Source organism: Macaca thibetana, chromosome 7, assembly GCF_024542745.1.
Source record: "Macaca thibetana thibetana isolate TM-01 chromosome 7, ASM2454274v1, whole genome shotgun sequence".
In the NCBI taxonomy this organism is placed as follows: Eukaryota; Metazoa; Chordata; class Mammalia; order Primates; family Cercopithecidae; genus Macaca; species Macaca thibetana.
Window position 1 is genome coordinate 132,667,687 of NC_065584.1, and position 18,316 is coordinate 132,686,002.

General features: G+C 39.3%; 1 protein-coding gene across 5 annotated transcripts in view; it reads left to right on the top strand.

Moving 5' to 3' along the window:
* SLC12A1 (solute carrier family 12 member 1) overlaps positions 1-18,316 on the top strand; it is a 101,788-nt gene that overhangs the window by 81,076 nt on the left and 2,396 nt on the right. For all 5 annotated transcript variants that reach the window (XM_050797132.1, XM_050797135.1, XM_050797134.1 and 2 more), the window contains 5 exons: positions 2,716-2,847; positions 3,081-3,192; positions 6,994-7,080; positions 14,642-14,777; positions 18,243-18,310. In XM_050797132.1, coding sequence (XP_050653089.1) covers positions 2,716-2,847; positions 3,081-3,192; positions 6,994-7,080; positions 14,642-14,777; positions 18,243-18,310 — 535 coding nt within the window. The remainder of the gene's footprint in view (positions 1-2,715; positions 2,848-3,080; positions 3,193-6,993; positions 7,081-14,641; positions 14,778-18,242; positions 18,311-18,316) is intronic.

The following is an 18,316-nucleotide window of genomic DNA, read 5'->3' on the forward strand; positions in this document are numbered from 1 at the left end:
AGTCAGCATCTAAGATGTTGGGGGCATTGAGTGCAGGTAGGAACTGAAAGGTTTCTCTCCAGAAGGTAGTATGGATAAACGGTAGCAGCTATTGTCATTTATCAACCTCATTAAGTACTTTGTACCATCTTACTGCCAAAAATTATTTTTAAAATGTAATATTTGGTTTGGAAGTCAAATAGTGCTTAAGCAGATTGCATGCCATGAAACAGAAGTTTCTCAGTTAAGATGGAAAGGGGATAGAAATTTAAGAGTCAGTACCCAAACCGTCTTATCCACACATACCCTTACCTTTCAGACATTTCAGGGAACTGAAATATGACTAGTACATGCAAATACGGTATCCAGCTGGAACGCTGATTTCAAAAAAAGCATCTTTATCACAAACCAGAATGCAGGACTTAGAACTTTATTGATACTCACTACCTGTAGATTTCATCTAAATCGTACATTTATATGTGAACTTATGGTATGCAGTCCTGGGACAGAGGATCAGAGGTTGGGAGAGCTCGTTACACGTTTTATAAACAGACGATTCAAACGTTTGGATTTTTGAAAATTACTTTCCGAAACGTTACGGGTTTGAGTTTAATGAGGTCCACAGTGACCTCTGCTGGTCCAAAATCAGAATGTTAGCAGGCATTTATTTATGCACGAACGTCCTGTAGTTACTGAAGTCACACTCTGGTGTGAGGCCAGGAAAAGATGGTTTCTCTGGGAGGGTCTCCAAGTCAAACAGCAGGATCCAAGTGGAGACTTAGCAGGCTTCTGGTCTAGGATGACCAGGGCCAACCCTTCAAAGAGGCTCTTCGACAAGGCCATCTCCCACCCCATAAATGGTTTGTCTGTTTGCTTTCCTACTATAGCCCAAAGATGAAATTTCACCTATAATATAATAGTTTTATACATCTACAGAGAATGATGGGAAATCCAGATATTGCCCCACTTCAGATACTCTGGGTACTGTCGAGTTCCTGGGATAACCCCATGGGCCGTGGCCTACTCCTTACAGTTCACCTTAAAATGACATAGATGATGTGTTTGAATTCAAGCTGAAGCTACATCAGGGTGAAAATATTTAAATAAGACTGTTCTGGATGCTAACTACTACTTCTTTTCTTTCTAATTATTTGGTTTAACTGTAAAAAAAAAGTTAACAATCCATTAAATCTGCTCTATTAAGTGGTACAGTCTGGAAAATAATGGAAAATTCAAAAGTCATAGCCCAACAGTGTGGTCTAACTAGAGAGAGGGAAGCATTAATGTCCTTATTATGACAGCAGGACTTGTTATTTATTCTGGAAGCTTATTTTTGCATCACAATACTTGTTTTGGCAAAAATATACTCTTCCAAAAGTCAACATGTCAAATTGTTCAGAAAAGAAAAGTAATAATGTTATATACTGTTTTAATACCTAGAAGTTTAAACATAGCTCTAAAGTGGGCTCATTCACTACTCTAGGCTTCCGTTATTGTCAACTCTTGAGTTCTAGACCAGAACCAATCCTGCCCCCAGGCACCTGAGTATGAACAGGAGGCCTCTGGATACTTTGACTTGTCTGTAGGTGAGGGCAGAGCTTGGTCCATTTTGTAAATAAATTTTTCTCCCTCAGCAGTCCCAGGGATGTAAAAACAATATCAGATCATTGCTTCAGAACTGACAGACCCTAAACACAGAAACAGCAAAAGATAAAACAAAGCATCTTCAGAACCTCTTAGATCAGAGAGGAAGCTCTAAAGAGGCTGTCAGCCCTCCTCTAAGCACCAGGCTGACACCACCTCTTTGAAAGAGAGCAATAAAGTCATGACTTTCAAAGACACAGATATGAGAAATACTATGTACACTGTGGCAAAGAAACCCCTCTTGGCAAACAGGAACAGGTCCGGCTCCAACACTGGCCGAGTTCCCTGGTACACTTTCATTGTATCCATGTTAGGGTAGAAATTGCATTTTAAAAAATTTTAACTGTTTTATATGCACCCTGAATTATAACTCGAGTAAAGATGTTTTTATTTCCATATTTTCTAGCTTTTTTTTTTTTCATCTAATTCACAAAGATTCAAATAGCTCAAATGGCTTTACTTTAGCTTCACAAGATTCCTTGAAAAGAAAGCAGAGGAGTAAGCCAGGCCGACTAAGGGACCAAATAGTCACAGAGTTCAAGATGCACACGGTCCCTGGCAAATTTTAGAAACCAGACCTGAATGGAACTTAAACCAAAATAGTGCTTCACACATCAATTCCTTAATGAAAGGATATTTCTGATTCTATAGCTTATTTCCAGAAAACCACTTACCACATGTGAAGTAAATATAAAAATATTAATACTATTAAGTTGATTTATATCTGAGATTTGGGGAAATGGGGATTTCTGGCTAGTAGCATTGCTGCATGCCTCAGTAATAACTCCACTCTGAGACAGATTGCTAAAGGTCTGAAAAAATCCATTGTTTTTTAATAAAAACTATAATCATAAAGCTGTTTTACTTAACTATTGACTGTCAATATTTTATTTAACTATTGAAGGTGGTCTAAATTATTCTGGGATTGGACTTTTGTCTCTGCCTTTTGAAGAATAGAGTCGCTATTTATTTTAGGTATAATAAACACGAATCTGTGACCTTTTCTCTATTTTCATCAGTAGATTGATTGGAAAGTTATTTTGCTTCTGCCCTCAGAAGCAAACAGATGCATCAATTCCTCCTTCATTTCAGATGGCAGCATTAACACAATCCAGTCGATGCATGTGGGAGAGTTCAACCAGAAACTGGTGGAAGCCAGCACTCAATTTAAAAAGAAACAAGAAAAAGGCACAATTGATGTTTGGTGGTTGTTTGATGACGGAGGTAAAAACTTTCAGAAAATACACTAGGGACAAGAATTCCTATCTTGATCAACTTAACAAACTGCATGAGAAGGTATATGGGAACAATGCTGGTTAAAGAATAATGTTTCTGTGTTCTCCAAAGATTGTAACTTAATTAAGAGCTATCAGTGTGGGAATGAATAAAGATATAAAGCTATTCATTTCCTCCCATTTAGATATACTCAACGTGTCATAATTCACTCTTTATTCCAGGGTTAACACTTCTTATCCCCTATATCTTGACTCTCAGAAAAAAATGGAAAGACTGTAAATTAAGGATCTATGTCGGAGGAAAGATCAACCGCATTGAAGAAGAAAAAATTGCGTAAGTAGTTTACCACCCACATGTTAGGTCATTTCAGAGGTTTGTTGCTTTAATGCTTTCATTTTAATAACTTTAAGTGTCTCTGAGACACAGTAGACTTAAAGACAAAGCCACCAGGATAGGCCTCGTGTTTACTTGGTTTTCTGGTCAGTAAATTATTTTCATATTTTTCCTGATCACTGTCTTCAAGCAAGACCTCTTATCCTCTGTCACAAATGCTTTCCAAAAGGAAGGTGCCACAGAAGCCTCATCGCAAGTCCTGAGTGGGAGCTTCATTATCTCATATAATGCTTATTTTGTTCTGACCAGTAAAGGCATCCAAGAAAAGAAGAGCCTGAAGGAAATTCGGGTCCAGTTGCTTTTTCTGTGGGAATTCAAACCTCCTAATTCATGGCAGTCACTCTTAGCAGAGCATATGTAAAAGAGAACTAAATGGAGAGACTGCACCTGGGTTCTAGCCCCAGCTCTGCCATCAAGGAGCTGTAGGACTTTGCAACAGTTGCCAAATACATCTGGGTCCCCAGTTTCTCCTTTGTAGTTTGAAAGAGTTTAAAGGGATGACTGTAGAGAACTCTTCTAATTTAAATTTAAAAAAAAAAAAAATCCCACAGTGTAAGTCTGTATCTTTCTCATTAATGTAGCCATTGAGAGCTGATGCCAGGTGTGAGAAGAATAAGCATGCTGAGAACATGACACATCTAGAGGTCTCTGGTGGAAATTCAGAAAACCACCTTTAGCACTTAGTCCCTCATGGCACTGAGGGACTAAGCTCCGAGTCCTTCCTGGAACCAGCACTTCCAGAAGTCACAAAATAATGACAGGCTTTATTCAGTAATTTTTAATATTTTCTCTTCCCTCTTAGGATGTATTGTGCTGTGAATGTGGTATACATATATATATACCCATACACACACACAGACACACATATAGTTATAAATTGCTACATTGTTACATTCTGAGAAATGTGTCAGGCAATTTCATATTGTGCAAACATCAGAGTGTACTTACACAAACCTAGATGGTATAACCTACTACACACCTAGGTTATATGGTATACCCTGTTGCTCTAGGCTACAAATCTGAACTGAATACTGTAGACAACTGTAACACAGTGGTAAATATTTGTATATCAAAACATAGAAACGGTATAGTAAAAATACAGCATAAAAGATAAAAAATGGTCCACTTGTATTGGGCACTTACCATGAATGGAACTTGCAGGACTGGCAGTTGCTCTGGGTGCATCAGTGAGGGAATGTGAGGCCCCAGGACATGACTACGCGACTGTAGATTTTATCAACACTGCATACTTGGGCTACACAAAATTTATACAAAAATATTTTTCTTCAAAGCTGGACCTGAGAATAAAAAATATTTTTCTTTAATAATAAATTAACCTTATCTTACTGTAACTTTTTTACTGTATAATTTGTAAGCTTTTGACCCTTTTGTAATAACACCGAGCTTAAAACATATTGTACAGCTGTGCAAAAGTGTTTTCTTATATCCTTATTCTATAAGCTTTTTTCTTTTTTATTTACTTATTTATTTATTTATTTTTTGAGACGGAGTCTCGCTCTGTCGCCCAGGCTGGAGTGCAGTGGCCAGATCTCAGCTCACTGCTAGCTCCGCCTCCCGGGTTTACGCCATTCTCCTGCCTCAGCCTCCCAAGTAGCTGGGACTACAGGCGCCCGCCACCTCGCCCGGCTAGTTTTTTTGTATTTTTTTAGTAGAGACGGGGTTTCACCGTGTTAGCCAGGATGGTCTCAATCTCCTGACCTCATGATCCGCCCCTCTCGGCCTCCCAAAGTGCTGGGATTACAGGCTTGAGCCACCGCACCCGGCCATTTTTTTTTTTTTTTGGCGGAGTCTCGCTCTGTCGCCCAGGCTGGAGTGCAGTGGCCAGATCTCAGCTCACTGCAAGCTCCGCCTCCCGGGTTCATGCCATTCTCCTGCCTCAGTCTCGCGAGTAGCTGGGACTACAGGCGCCTGCCACCTCGACCAGCTAATTTTTTGTATTTTTAGTAGAGACGGGGTTTCACCGTGTTAGCCAGGATGGTCTTGATCTACTGCCCCTGTCGGCCTCCCAAAGTGCTGGGATTACAGGCATGAGCCACCGCGCCCGGCCTGCTTTTTTCTATTTTTTCTTTTTAAATATTTTTGTTAAAAACTGAAACACAAACACACACATTAGGGTAGGTCTATCCAGGGTCAGGATCATCAATATCACTGTCTGCCACGTCCACATCTTGTATCCCACTGGAAGGTCTTCCAGGGCAATAACAGGCATGGAGCTGTCATCTCCTATAATAACAATGCTTTCCTCTGGAATATCTCCCTAAAGGACCTGCCTGAAGCTGTTTCACAGTTCACTTTTTTTAATAAGTAGAAGGAGTACACTCTAAAATAACAATAAAAAGTATAGTATGTAAACACATAACCAGTAACAGTCATTTATTATTGTTATCAAGTATGTACTGTATGCAATTGTATGTGCTGTATTTTTATATGACTGGCAGTGCAGTAGGTTTGTTTACAGCAGCATCACCACAAACGTGTAAATAATGCGCTGTGCTATGCCATTATTACAACATCACTAGGTGATAGGAATTTTTCAGTTTCATTATAATCTTATGGGACCACGATCGTACATGCAGTCTGTCATTGACCAGAATGTTATGATGTGGTGTATGACTGCATATATATTATACGTATATGCATATATGTCTTTTCAATCAAATCAATATGATATGTATATACTAATATTATATATATTTAATTGTACTTCAAGAGGATCATATTAACATGGAAATTAACATAATGTCTAAAATATTTTATATTTCTTAAAGCTGCCAATACTTTATTGGGACAATTAGTATAATTTGAAAATGTTTTGTGGCTTAAATGGTAGTATGGCATCAATGTTAAATTTTCCAATTTCAAAAATTGTGCTCTCTTTATATAAGAGATTGTCCTTGTTCTTAGGAAGTGCTCACTGAAAAATTTAGGGGTAAAGGTGCCTAATATCTGCAACTGACTTTAAAAGATTAGAGTAGATAGGTAGATAGATAGAGATAGAAGTAAATAGATAGATAAATATAAAGAGAGAGAAACAAAGAAAATGATAAATCAAATGGGACAAAATATAAACAACTGGTGAATCTGGGAGTTCTTTGTATTATCTTAAACACTTTTCTGTAACTTTGAAATTATATCAAAATTATCAGTTGCCAGGAAAAAACCTCATATATATATATATATAAGCCATATACATATAAGGCTTATATATATGAGGTTTTATAATATACACGATGGTTTATAATGTTATAATATGTTTATATATTGTATAATTTATATATAATATGTTTATATATAATTAATCATATAATTTATCATATTATGATATATTGTATGATAACTGTCAGTAGTTTGTCAGTAACTATAAAAATTACACCAATATTATAGTCCATAAGTATTAAGACTTGCTGTCTTTCAAATAACAAGAAATGTGGACAGATTTGCATTCTGTTCCCTGTGACATAAATGCAGGGTTGGATTGGCTGTTGCCAGTGTCTGCACCTACAGGGGTTTCTTTATGCCTTCAGTGAAATAGCTTGGTCCACACTTAATGTGTTCATCAAGTACTGTAATGAAAATCAAACACCAACCAAAAAGCCTCTGTCTGAAAGCTAAGCTGAAATAAGACATGATTGCTTTTGATATCTTAACTCAAACACAAAACTCTTTGATTGAAAATAGTTAAATATGCAATGATGAAGTATTTTCCTCTCATATTTTCAGAATGGCTTCCCTTCTGAGCAAATTTAGGATAAAATTTGCAGACATCCACATCATTGGTGACATCAACATTAAGCCAAACAAAGAGAGGTATGAAATATTAAACAAGATCCATTGATTACCCATGGACTCTCTCATTCTCTTTTGTGTTGATTATCAACAGTAAAAATGTTATGTATTTACTGCAGTGACTTCTTAATGCGATCTAATAAGAAGGGCCTTCAAATAATCATGAAGAACTAACAAGTACATTCTAAAGGGAAGAAAAGCCTTTACAGTGAAGACAAGCCTGAGAGGGAGAATTGTTGAAACAGATTAGTTCGTAGTTTAGAATTGCCCTTCCTGTTCTCGGTTTCTATGGTGGCAAGAGTAGCAGGAAGCGCAAGGTCATACTATTCTGACCGGAGCCATCAGGGCAAGTTTTGTTATTCAGAGTTACTCGTGGAGCAGCCTGGATGGGGAGCTCTGATGGAGAAGATGTGGAAACAGCTCGTGTCTTCTCGGCACACGGACAATACCAACTCCCCAGGGTCATTTTAGCTTTTAGGCACTAAAGGCCCAACAGGTAAGGCCTGTGAATTTTGCGGGGATGTCTAAAACTATCTGAAGCCTGGAAAAGAAATGTATTGGCTCCAAAATAAAAAAAGAAAATGACAAAATCAAAGTAATCATTTAAATATCTTCAAAATGTGACATTATTTTAATCCTCATTAATTGTTATATTTATCAACTCCATTAGTGTCTTTGTCAGCTAAGGCTGCTATACCAAAATGCCATGGACTGGGTGGATTAAACAACAGACATTTATTTCTCACAGTTCTGGCGAAGTTCTGGGAAGTCCAAGTTCAAGGTGCTAACTTACTCAATTTCCTTTGAGGGCCCTCTTGGTGGTGTGCAGATGGCCGCCTCCTTGCTATGTCCTCACATGGTGGAAAGAATTCTCTCTTTCTCTTCCTATAAGAGCACTAATCCTATAATAGGGAACCTACCCTCATGAACTCATCTCAACCTAATTACCACCCAAAGGCTTCACCTCCAAATACTATCACATGGAAGTTAGGGCTTCAACACATGAATTTGGGTGGGGGGACACAAGCATTCAGCTTATAACAATGATATTTTTGGGTTTTTTTTTGAGACAGGGTCTCACTCTGTCATCCAGGATGGAGTGTAGCAGTGCAATCTCAGCTCACAACAACCTCTGCCTCCTGGACTCAGGTCATTCTCCCACCTTGGCCTCCTAGGTAGCTGGGACCACAAGCACGTGCCACCACACCTGGTTAATTTTTTGGTAGAGACGGGCTTTCGCCATGTTGCCCAGGCTGGTCTCAAGCCCCTGAGCTTGAGTGATCTGCCCGCCTTAGCCTCCCAAAGTGCTGGGATTACAGGCATGAGCCATTACACCTGGCAACACTGATATTTGAAAACACTTGTAGGTTAGATCTTCACAGTAGTTTGCAAGGGTGCAAGAAGATTGTTTAGAAACCATGGCCAATTATAAATTAAATTAAATATTTAGCGTTATCATTTAACAATTACAAAATGTTTTCAATTATTTATAATCTAAAATCATATTTTGTGTTGCACTCAGATGCAATTTAATACATTTGATTTCGTGTGGAGTGGGGCCTCCAAGAGGAATCATACAGAGGGATGTGAAGGTCCCAGAATGGCTTAGATTATCACGGTTCTGTCAGATCTCTTCCCTTTTCTGTTGACCATCATTTCTTCTTCCTTTTGTACTTCTTTTTTTGTTTTTTTTTTTAAATGGAGTCTAGCTCTGTTGCCAGGCTGGAGTGCAATGGCGCCATCTTGGCTCACTGCAACCTCCGACGCCCTGGTTCAAGGGATTCTCCTGCCTCACTCAGCTGCTGAATAGCCGGGATTACAGGCACGCACCACCACGCCCAGTTAATTTTTGTATTTTTTTTTTTTTAGTAGAGACGGGGTTTCACCATGTTGACCAGGATGGTCTCGATCTCCTAACCTTGTGATCTGCTTGCCTCAGCCTCCCAAAGTGCTGGGATTACAGGTGTTAGCCACCACACCCAGCCCCTTTTGTACTTCTTGATGGATTATAATTCCATGTTTTTCAAGGCTTCTTGACTCTTTCCTTCTTTTGATTTATTGCTATTCTATATGAGCTTAATAACTAACTGAAAATTATTCCAATTTAAGATGCATTCTTACTGATCAAACAAACTTGAATTTCATATTCTTTGAGGTTACTCATGATCCTTCCAAGGCAGTGAGTCAGTTAAAATGGTTTTACAAAACACCTTAACTGCAAGGCGTGGTGGTTCACACCTGTAACCTCAGCACTTTGGGAGGGCAAGACAGGAGGATTGCTTGAGCCCAGGAGTTCCAGAGCAGCCTGGGCGACATACCAAGACCCCCCAAAATAGAAAAAATTCACCAGGCTTGGTGGTGTATGCCTGTAGTCCTAGATACTCAGGAGGCTGAAGCAGGAGGATCACGTGAACCTGGGATGTCAAGGCTACAGTGAGCCATGATCACCCCACTGCACTGCAGGCTGGGTGACAAGAGTCTCTTTTTTGAGACCCTGTCTCAAAAAAAAAAAAAAAAAAAAAGAAAGAAAAGAAAAAAGAGCCGGGCACGGTGGCTTATACCTGTAATCCCAGCACTTTGGGAGGCCGAGGCAGGCAGATCACCTGAGGTCAGGAGTTTGAGACCAGACTGACCAACATGGTGAAACCCTGTCTCTAATAAAAATACAAAAATTAGCCAAGCGTGGTGGTGGGCGCCTGTAATCCAAACTACTCGGGAGACTGAGGCAGGAGAATCACTTGGATCCGGGAGGTAGAGGTTGTGGTGAGCCGAGATCATACCATTGCATTATAGCCTTAGCAACAGAGTGAGACTCCATCTCAAAAAAAAAAAAAAAAAAAAAAAAAGAGGGAGAGAAAAGAAATAAATTAACTGTGATAAGAAAGCTATAATCGACAGGGTGAAACTGGTTATTACTTTGTGATATTTCTTTACATCATACTCTAATGCATTACATTCTTGTATTTCTATAGTTATAAATGCATAAGAAAAACTAAGAACACATAATTCTCATTGACAAATGTAATTAACATTCTGATATTAACTGGGTGGTCATATGGTAATCTCTGGTAGCCTTCCACTTTTTATTCAAAGAATTTCCATTCTCTATATCATTGCATTTTGGCATTTGCAGCGATATAATCAAACAAGCTCATCATATGGCTCTAATTGGTAGAAATACATCCTCTTTCATATCAGCAAGTCCAACAATTCCTTAGTACATGCCACTTAGCAATAGGGCATAGCCGGCCAGTGCTCTGCAAGATAGGGCCATTTTCTGTTGTCTAGTGGGTAGTCACTGTGTCTTCTACTGACTTTGGATTTCCTATAAGCCCTACTGAACATGAACTATCCACCTTTTTTTTTTTTTTTTTTGAGACAGGATCTCACTGTCATCTAGGCTAGGTTGCAGTGGTACAATCATAGCTCATCGTAGCCTCTAACTTCCGGGCTCAAGAGATCCTCCTGCCTCAGCCTCTTGAGTAGCTGGGTCTACAGGCATGAGCCACTACCCCCAGCTTTTTTTCTGGTAAAGAAAAAGTCTCACTATGTTGCCCTGACTGGTCTCAAACCCCTGGGCTTAACTGATCCTGCCACCTTGGCTTCCCAAAGTACTGGAATGACAGGCATGAGCCAGCACACCTGGCCTCACCCACTTCTTGTAGCCAAATTCTCCTTGCGGTTGTTGGTCTTATCCTTAGCTAAGCATTACCAGTGTTTGCTGACATTATCAATGTTTTGCTGACTAATTTGTGCCTATATTTCTTTGTCTCTTTACTTGTCAGTCTAGTTTTCTCAACCCAAGTCCTTATATCCTTCTCCTTCTTTCATACTAGTCTGTCCAGCTGCCACGGTCACCACCCTGCATAGCCATCCTTTCTGTCCTATTGCTGAGGCTGATGTACCTCTTCCATTAACCAAGCCTCTTTTTTCTTTGAATACTTTTCGTAGTTTGGACACTCTTCTTCTTACTACTCTGACCTTTGTCCCGGATGTCCTCTTCTGATGTCCACTGTGTTCATTTGGTGTTTGTCACATGTCCTCATTATCCTGGAATAAAGAGAATTAATTTTTTTTTGTCAGGAAATCAATTAGTTTTCAAAATTTTGGAGGTTTTCTCTCTGTTGTTTCAAGGTATTAAGGAAAATGCAGAAAAAAAAAAATCCATTCTTACTAAAATAAAAGAATCCTTGTGACCAATATACCCTGCTGACGAAACAGGAGGCCACCAGAAGGAGTGTGCTGGAAGAGCCATCCTCTTCTCTTCAGCCTCCTGCCACAGTGATGTCATATTACTTTATAAAACAGTCCCTATCTGATGTTGGCAATGGCTGTTCCAATACTTGAAAGTAACCCTAATGTAGAACACAGTACGGTCATTCAGTAAATCTCACAGATGGCCACTAGTAGCGCATCTGGCATATTTGTAATACCTTAATTAAGGCAACTCCTCTGGATGGTCTAATCAGAGAAAGAGAACTCTTCCTCTGGGCTGATGCAGCCCCAGACCCAAGAGCTAACGTTTAGAAAATAGAACACTGGCTCAATTTCAGCTCCCACCTGGACCTTGGCCAGGCAGCCCTTACCTACTGTTAACAACTATCCCCTGATCACTATTCTTTCTTGGTCACCAGGTGATACACAATATGTCAAAAATAGCTTGTCAATGATTTCCATGTTGGAGGCTAATTTTAAATGCCCTCAAATTGCCTTTAATAAATCTTTCAACTACCCATAAAACATCAGTAAGTCTTGATGGAGGAATTTTATCATAGAAACATTATCTATAAACATGGTAGGGCAAGGGTGAAAGGGAGTATAAAAGCAAAGTTAATGAGAAAATAATTGAGCCAGGAGAAACTGAAAAGCTCTTGTGCTTAAATTCCATTTTTTATTGTATAGACTGAATTAAAAGTCTTAGGACAAAAAGACAACAATCTTTATGTGGAAATCAAAGAGAAACTAGAAGCAATTAAGTAGGTAATTTAGTTTAAAGATGCTAGAGTAGTCCCAGAAACAATTGGTACATTACTTTGAGAGAAGAAATTTTATGTGGACTTGGGGGGAAAATATTATGTAATTTTAAAAATTTTAAACTTTGTTATGAGGAACAAGGATGGGGAAGGCAGCAGTTATTTTAACAATTGAATTCTTATTTATATTTAATAGCATGTAACACTTGGCTTATTCTAGAGTCAATTAAAAGTACTTATAAGGAAAAAATCAGATTTAATGAGAATCAAAATAGAAATCTTGAGCTACGTCAGGATCCCCTAGCGAAGAGAATGAAAAATAGCCAGTTCAAAGATGATCCAAAGGATAGACAAATCAAAGATGAACACAGAGAAGGAGCAGTAAGTGTTCAAAGACAAAAATGGGCAAATACAGCCCCGTTATCATCCCATGTCACTTAGCATGTTTCAATTGCAAGTAAAAGAAAACTTAACTCACAGTGATTTAGACAATAGGAATTACTTTCATATGTAACTTAAAAATACAATCATATTTTGGATTTCAGGCTAAGCTTGATCTAGGTTAATTTTGTAATCAAGGACTAATTCTCTTTCAGTCTCCCTACTTTACTTTTTTTTTTAATAAAAGCATCCATCAAAGTTGATTTCACTTATAAAAACAAGATGACTGTCAATTGCAACCAGGACTACCTACTCGCTCATGTATGTTCCATAGGAGAGAAAGTTTGTCTCTTCTCAAATTAGTGAGCTCAGGGTCCAGGGCTCCTTTCAGGTTTCACTAACCTAAGCCACTGAGACATTACTGTGGTCAGCATAGTAATGGGTACTTATTGGTTCAAGTTTCCCTATGTTATGTGCCCACCTGGCCAATCACTCTGGAAGAAGACATAGAGTTGTGCTGATTGTCTATGCTGGCAATGAAGTCATTCCCACTGAAACTACAATGAGGAAAACATAGTACAGTTGCTGGGGAGACAACCAGCAACCTCCACTCCACCTTCTATTCCTTAGGAAACTATTTTTGTACTGTGCTTTCTAACAAGAATTTGGGTTGAGCTGCAAAGAAACTCTCATCCTGATCAAAATAAGTATATGAAGAGCTTAAACAGAAAGCCTCTTCACTGCTAATGTCAATCCTATGGCTGCTGAGTAAAGTGAACGTCTTGCCTTTCCAAGGCACTGCATGCTTTTCAGAGCACTGTCACCCAAATTATCACAGTGACTCTCAAACCAGTTTCTAGCAGCCATTGTTACTCCCCTTCTAGCAGCCATGGTTACTCCCCTTTTATAGCCTAGAATATCCAGGCCAAGGAGAACAATGCAAGAGCTGGAGCGAGAACCCAGACCCTACTCTCCGAAGCCAGCACCTTTCCATAGTGATGACCACTCCCAGAGGTCTCTAAAGGCACGACACTGTTGAAATAGGAAATCAAAGTTGAAAGAATAATAAGGCCTATCAGTCTTATTCTTTCCCTGTCTTTGCCTACCTTTCTAAATAAGTCAATGCAATAGAAGCCTAACGCATTAAGTATCTTTTCAGTCTCTTAACAAAGGCTCACTAGTAGGGACCATCCTGCTCCTTTGTAATCTCTGCACTTTCATCCGCAAATCCTAAATCAGGCCAGTTGGTGAGATAATTGAACTCATTACTTCATATTTTCATTTCCTGACTTAACAGCATATTGATTCTAATTATTATTCATTCCAAAATTACTAAATTATAACTAAGCTACATTATATAAAACCAAATAAATTGTTCTTGAGATCATCTTAAAGTAGCACACTAGAGACAACTACTGCCGTAAATATAAGTTTTACTTTGTATCATTGTTTTTAAAAATAAATCTTATGAGATTCTTATAAGTAATTTTTAAAATGTTCTGTAGCTCTTAGCTGCCAGTTTTCTCCTCAGCAATTTCTTTTTAAATGTTCTAACATAGTGTCAGATTTTTAGGCATTAAAACATTATTGATTTTTGTTCTTTCTCCTAACATGAACCTGAATAATACTCATTTGAAAATCTCAGACAGCAACATCAAACAACAAAAGGACAAGGGGAGCATTATTGGCAGAAAGCATCCAAATTGTTCTACAATCATTAAACTTGTGGGAGCCCTTGCTGTTCTCCTCCTACCTGCCAGCGGCCTCCTGCCATGAGTGGGAGTTGCCATGTGGACTAAGGGTGAGGGTAGCCATATCCATTTCCTACGTTAATTGATGAATTTCTCCCATAGAGTCTGTACAATAAGCAGGTGAAAACTCATTTGTGTGCTAAAGTATCTACATTACAACTATGTCTTTGACTACACGATGCAGAAAATGTATTTGCAGAACAATTACTACCTATGTGTTTGTGTGATAATATTGAAGATCTAATACCTAATAGGCTAACAAGGCCTCGAACACACTAAAGCCTTTTCTGGGGTAGGGAGGGTGTACTGTAGCCATGGTTTTACTCACAGTAAATTCCCTGCAAAGATAATTCTTAAAAGATTTGCATGATATTCAGCTCTGATTCCACAGCCAGCAGAGCCAGTCATACCTGGAGTATCTGTGAAGTAATGAGTTAGTTTCCCACTGTGAGGCCTCCTTTATAATTCAAATTTTAGCTGGAAAGTCTTTGAAGAGATGATTGAACCATATCGTCTCCATGAAAGCTGCAAAGATTTAACAACTGCTGAGAAATTAAAAAGAGAAACTCCATGGAAAATTACAGATGCAGAACTGGAAGCAGTCAAGGAAAAGGTAAGGACTTGTCTTTCTTAATTTTTTTGCTGTCTAACTAGCTGAAAAAGGAAACAGTAGTTGATTTAAAGACAAAGAAGCAATATACTTATTATCAAACGTCATTATTCAAGATCCAAGGTTTCTGCATTTTTCAAGTGCTTTTCAATCATTTACTGGATATGATTATTTAGAAAGCGGTTTCATTTTTCCCATAAGGTCAATTATTTTTTAAAAGTTAAAAAATAGGTTATTGGCACAGATTGTGAAGTCTCCTTTCAAATTTCATTTTAAAGAACAGGAGAGAGACCCATCAGCCTAAAATAATTTGAGTCAATATGTATGCAGAGTTGATAAAGTTAGATGGACTCACAATTTAACACAATAACAAATAATTTTAAACTGATGAAGAGATGGCTATGAAAAACTTATAAAGGCATCTGAGGAAACATATGATGTGATTGGAACAATGAATATGGAAGCTGGATCCAGCACACATTGTAATATGGATGTAAAAATGGTGAGCCTTTCTAGAGAGTGCAGTAAGATGCTCCCATCTGTGCCTTCTGTCCTGAGCCGAATGAAGTTGGTGATTTTCATGCGCGTCTGTGTGAAGAGACCACCAAACAGGCTTTGTGTGAGCAACAAGGCTGTTTATTTCACCTGGGTTCAGGTGGGCTGAATCCAAAAAGAGAGTCAGCGAAGGGAGATAGGGGTGGGGCTGTTTTATAGGATTTGGGTAAGTAAAGGAAAATTACAGTCAAAGGGGGTTGTTCTCTGGTGGGCAGGGGTGCGGGTCACAAGGTGCTCAGTGGGGGAGCTTTTCAGCCAGGATGAGCCAGGAAAAGGAATTTCACAAAGTAATGCCATCAGTTAAGGTAGGAACAGGCCATTTTCACTTCTTTTGTGGTGGAATGTCATCAGTTAAGGCAGCAACCGGCCATCCGGATGTGTACATGCAGGTCACAGGGGATATGATGGCTTAGCTTTGGCTCAGAGGCCTGACATTCCTGTCTTCTTATATTAATAAGAAAAATAAAACAAAATAGTGTTGAAGTGCTGGGGCAGTGAAAGTTTTTGGGGTGTGGTATGAAGAGATAATGGGCGATGTTTCTCAGAGCTGCTTCAAGCGGGATTGGGGCGTCATGGGAACCTCGAGTGGGAGAGATTAGGCTGAAGGAAGATTTTGTGTTAAGAGGTGATATTGCGGGGTTGTTAGAAGGATCATTGGTCGTATAGAATGATTGGTGATGGCCTGGATGCAGTTTTGTATAAACTGAAAAACTAAACGGAAGATACAAGGTCCAAATAAGAGAAGGAGAAAAAACAGGTATTAAAGGACTAAGAATTGGGAGGACTTAGGACATCAAATTAGAGACAACCTAAGGGGGTTCAGCGTAATTACTTGCTTGGTTGGTGAGTTTTTAGGCTCTACCCAAGTTTTTGGGGTGCAGTTCAAGTTGGGCTGGTGTCTGGAATGAGACTGGGACATAATAAAAAGAAGCATCCACACAGGAGCTCAAATGGGCTGGAACCTGTAGCATTCCGAGGACAGGCCGGAATTCTGAGAAGGGAAAGTGGTAAAAGTATTGTCTAGTCCTTTTTAAGTTGGTGACTGAGTTTGGTGAGGTGTGTTTTTAAAAGACTGTTAGTCTGTTCTACTTTTCCTGAAGATTGAGGACAGTAAAGGATATAAAGGTTTCATTGAATACCAAAAGCCTGAAAAACTGCTTGGGTGATTTGACTAATAAAGGCCAGTCCATTATCGGACTGTATACAGGTGGGAAGGCTAAACTGAGGAATTATGTCTGACAGAAGGGAAGAAATGACCACGGTGGCCTTCTCAGACCCTGTGGGAAAGGCCTCTACCTATCCAGTCAAAGTGTCTACCCAGACCAAGAGGTGTTTTAGTTTCCTGACTCGAGGCATGTGAGTAAAGTCAATTTGCTAGTCCTGGGTGGGGGCAAATCCCCAAGCTTGATGTGTAGGAAAGGGAGGGGGCCTGAACAATCCTTGAGGAGTAGTAGAATAGCAGATGGAACACTGAGAAGTGATTTCCTTGAGGATAGATTTCTACGCTGGAAAGGAAATGAGAGGTTCTAAGAGACGGGCTAGCGGCCTTGTAACCTAGATGGAAGAGGTTATGAAATGACTACAGAATAGAATGGGCCTGTGAGGCTGGAAGGAGTTATTTTCCTTGGTCTAAGAACCGTTTGCCTTGTGTGGGAAGAGAGTAATCCCAGCACTTTGGGAGGCTAAGGTGGGAGGATTGCTTGAGCTCAGGAGTTCAAGGCCAGCTTGGTTAACAGAGCGAAACCCCGCCTCTACAAAAAAAAATATAAAAATTAGCCTGGTGAGGTAGCATGTGTGTAGTCCCAGCTACTTGGGAGGCTAAGGCAGGAGGATCACTTGAGCCCAGAGGGCAGAGGTGAGCCGAGATCGTGCCACTGTACTCTAGTCTGGATGACAGGAGTGAAACCCTGTCTAAAAAAACAAAAGAGAGAGAGAAATCTTAGGATGAATGGGTTAATCAATTTAAAAGCTCATAACTCTTCAGATAGGATTTTATTTTACTGGAACATGTGGGATTTTGGACAGTGAAGGGAGATAAGGGCCACCCTGAGACCCTGACCCCTGGGGCCCACGAGCCTCAGAGAGCCTCGCTTGGACTGACTGCCCACCATGCCCTACATCAACTACATTAGGAACTGAACTTGGAAAAATTTGAGCAAGAAACACTAAAAGCCTTTTAGATTTAGTGAAAAAAAGAGATTGAACTAGAATCATCATAAAGTCTGTGTGTCATAAGCTGCCCAGTTCTGACCAAGTTTTATCATATAATTGAGCAAATCACGCATCTGAGCCTTGGTTTCTGAACCAGTGAAATACAATAGTAAACATTACTCTCATCACTGCAAAGTGGTTATTTTTCCAAGTGAGTCTCTTGGTGGCTTTTTAATTGGAGCCAGCCCCCTCTGCTTACAGAATATTCAGAGAGCTTAAAGAAAGGCAGACTAGAATACAATCTATATTCTTAGAGTATCAAATTGGTATCAAGATTCGACCAAGTTTTTTAAACAGAAAACCTATTGCCTCAAACTGGCCATTTCCACTGTGCCTGGGCATGGGCACATGCCACTGTGCCCATAGCAGGTTCATGAGGCTCCTTGTAGTGTAGGAAGAGGCCAGGGTAGGAGAAAACACCTTCTTTTTAGTATTATCTATGTTGTTTGCTTCCCCTCTCCCTAGAATTTAATAAGCCACTATAGCAAAATGAAAATCTTTGTACTGTGTCTTATTCTTTATATTTCTAAAATTTCTCATGAGGTTTTAAAACACTGTTAAGTTTCTAAGCCTGAAAAAGTAATTGTAATTTTTACACATTTTTTAAGATGAGATTTTCTGCTTGTTCATGATTTAAGAAAATAAATTCTCATTCGTAATTCTGGTAGAACTGTACTCAACAAATCTGAATGTTGCCCACAGAGTTACCGCCAAGTTCGACTGAATGAACTCTTACAGGAGCACTCCAGAGCTGCTAATCTCATTGTCCTGTAAGT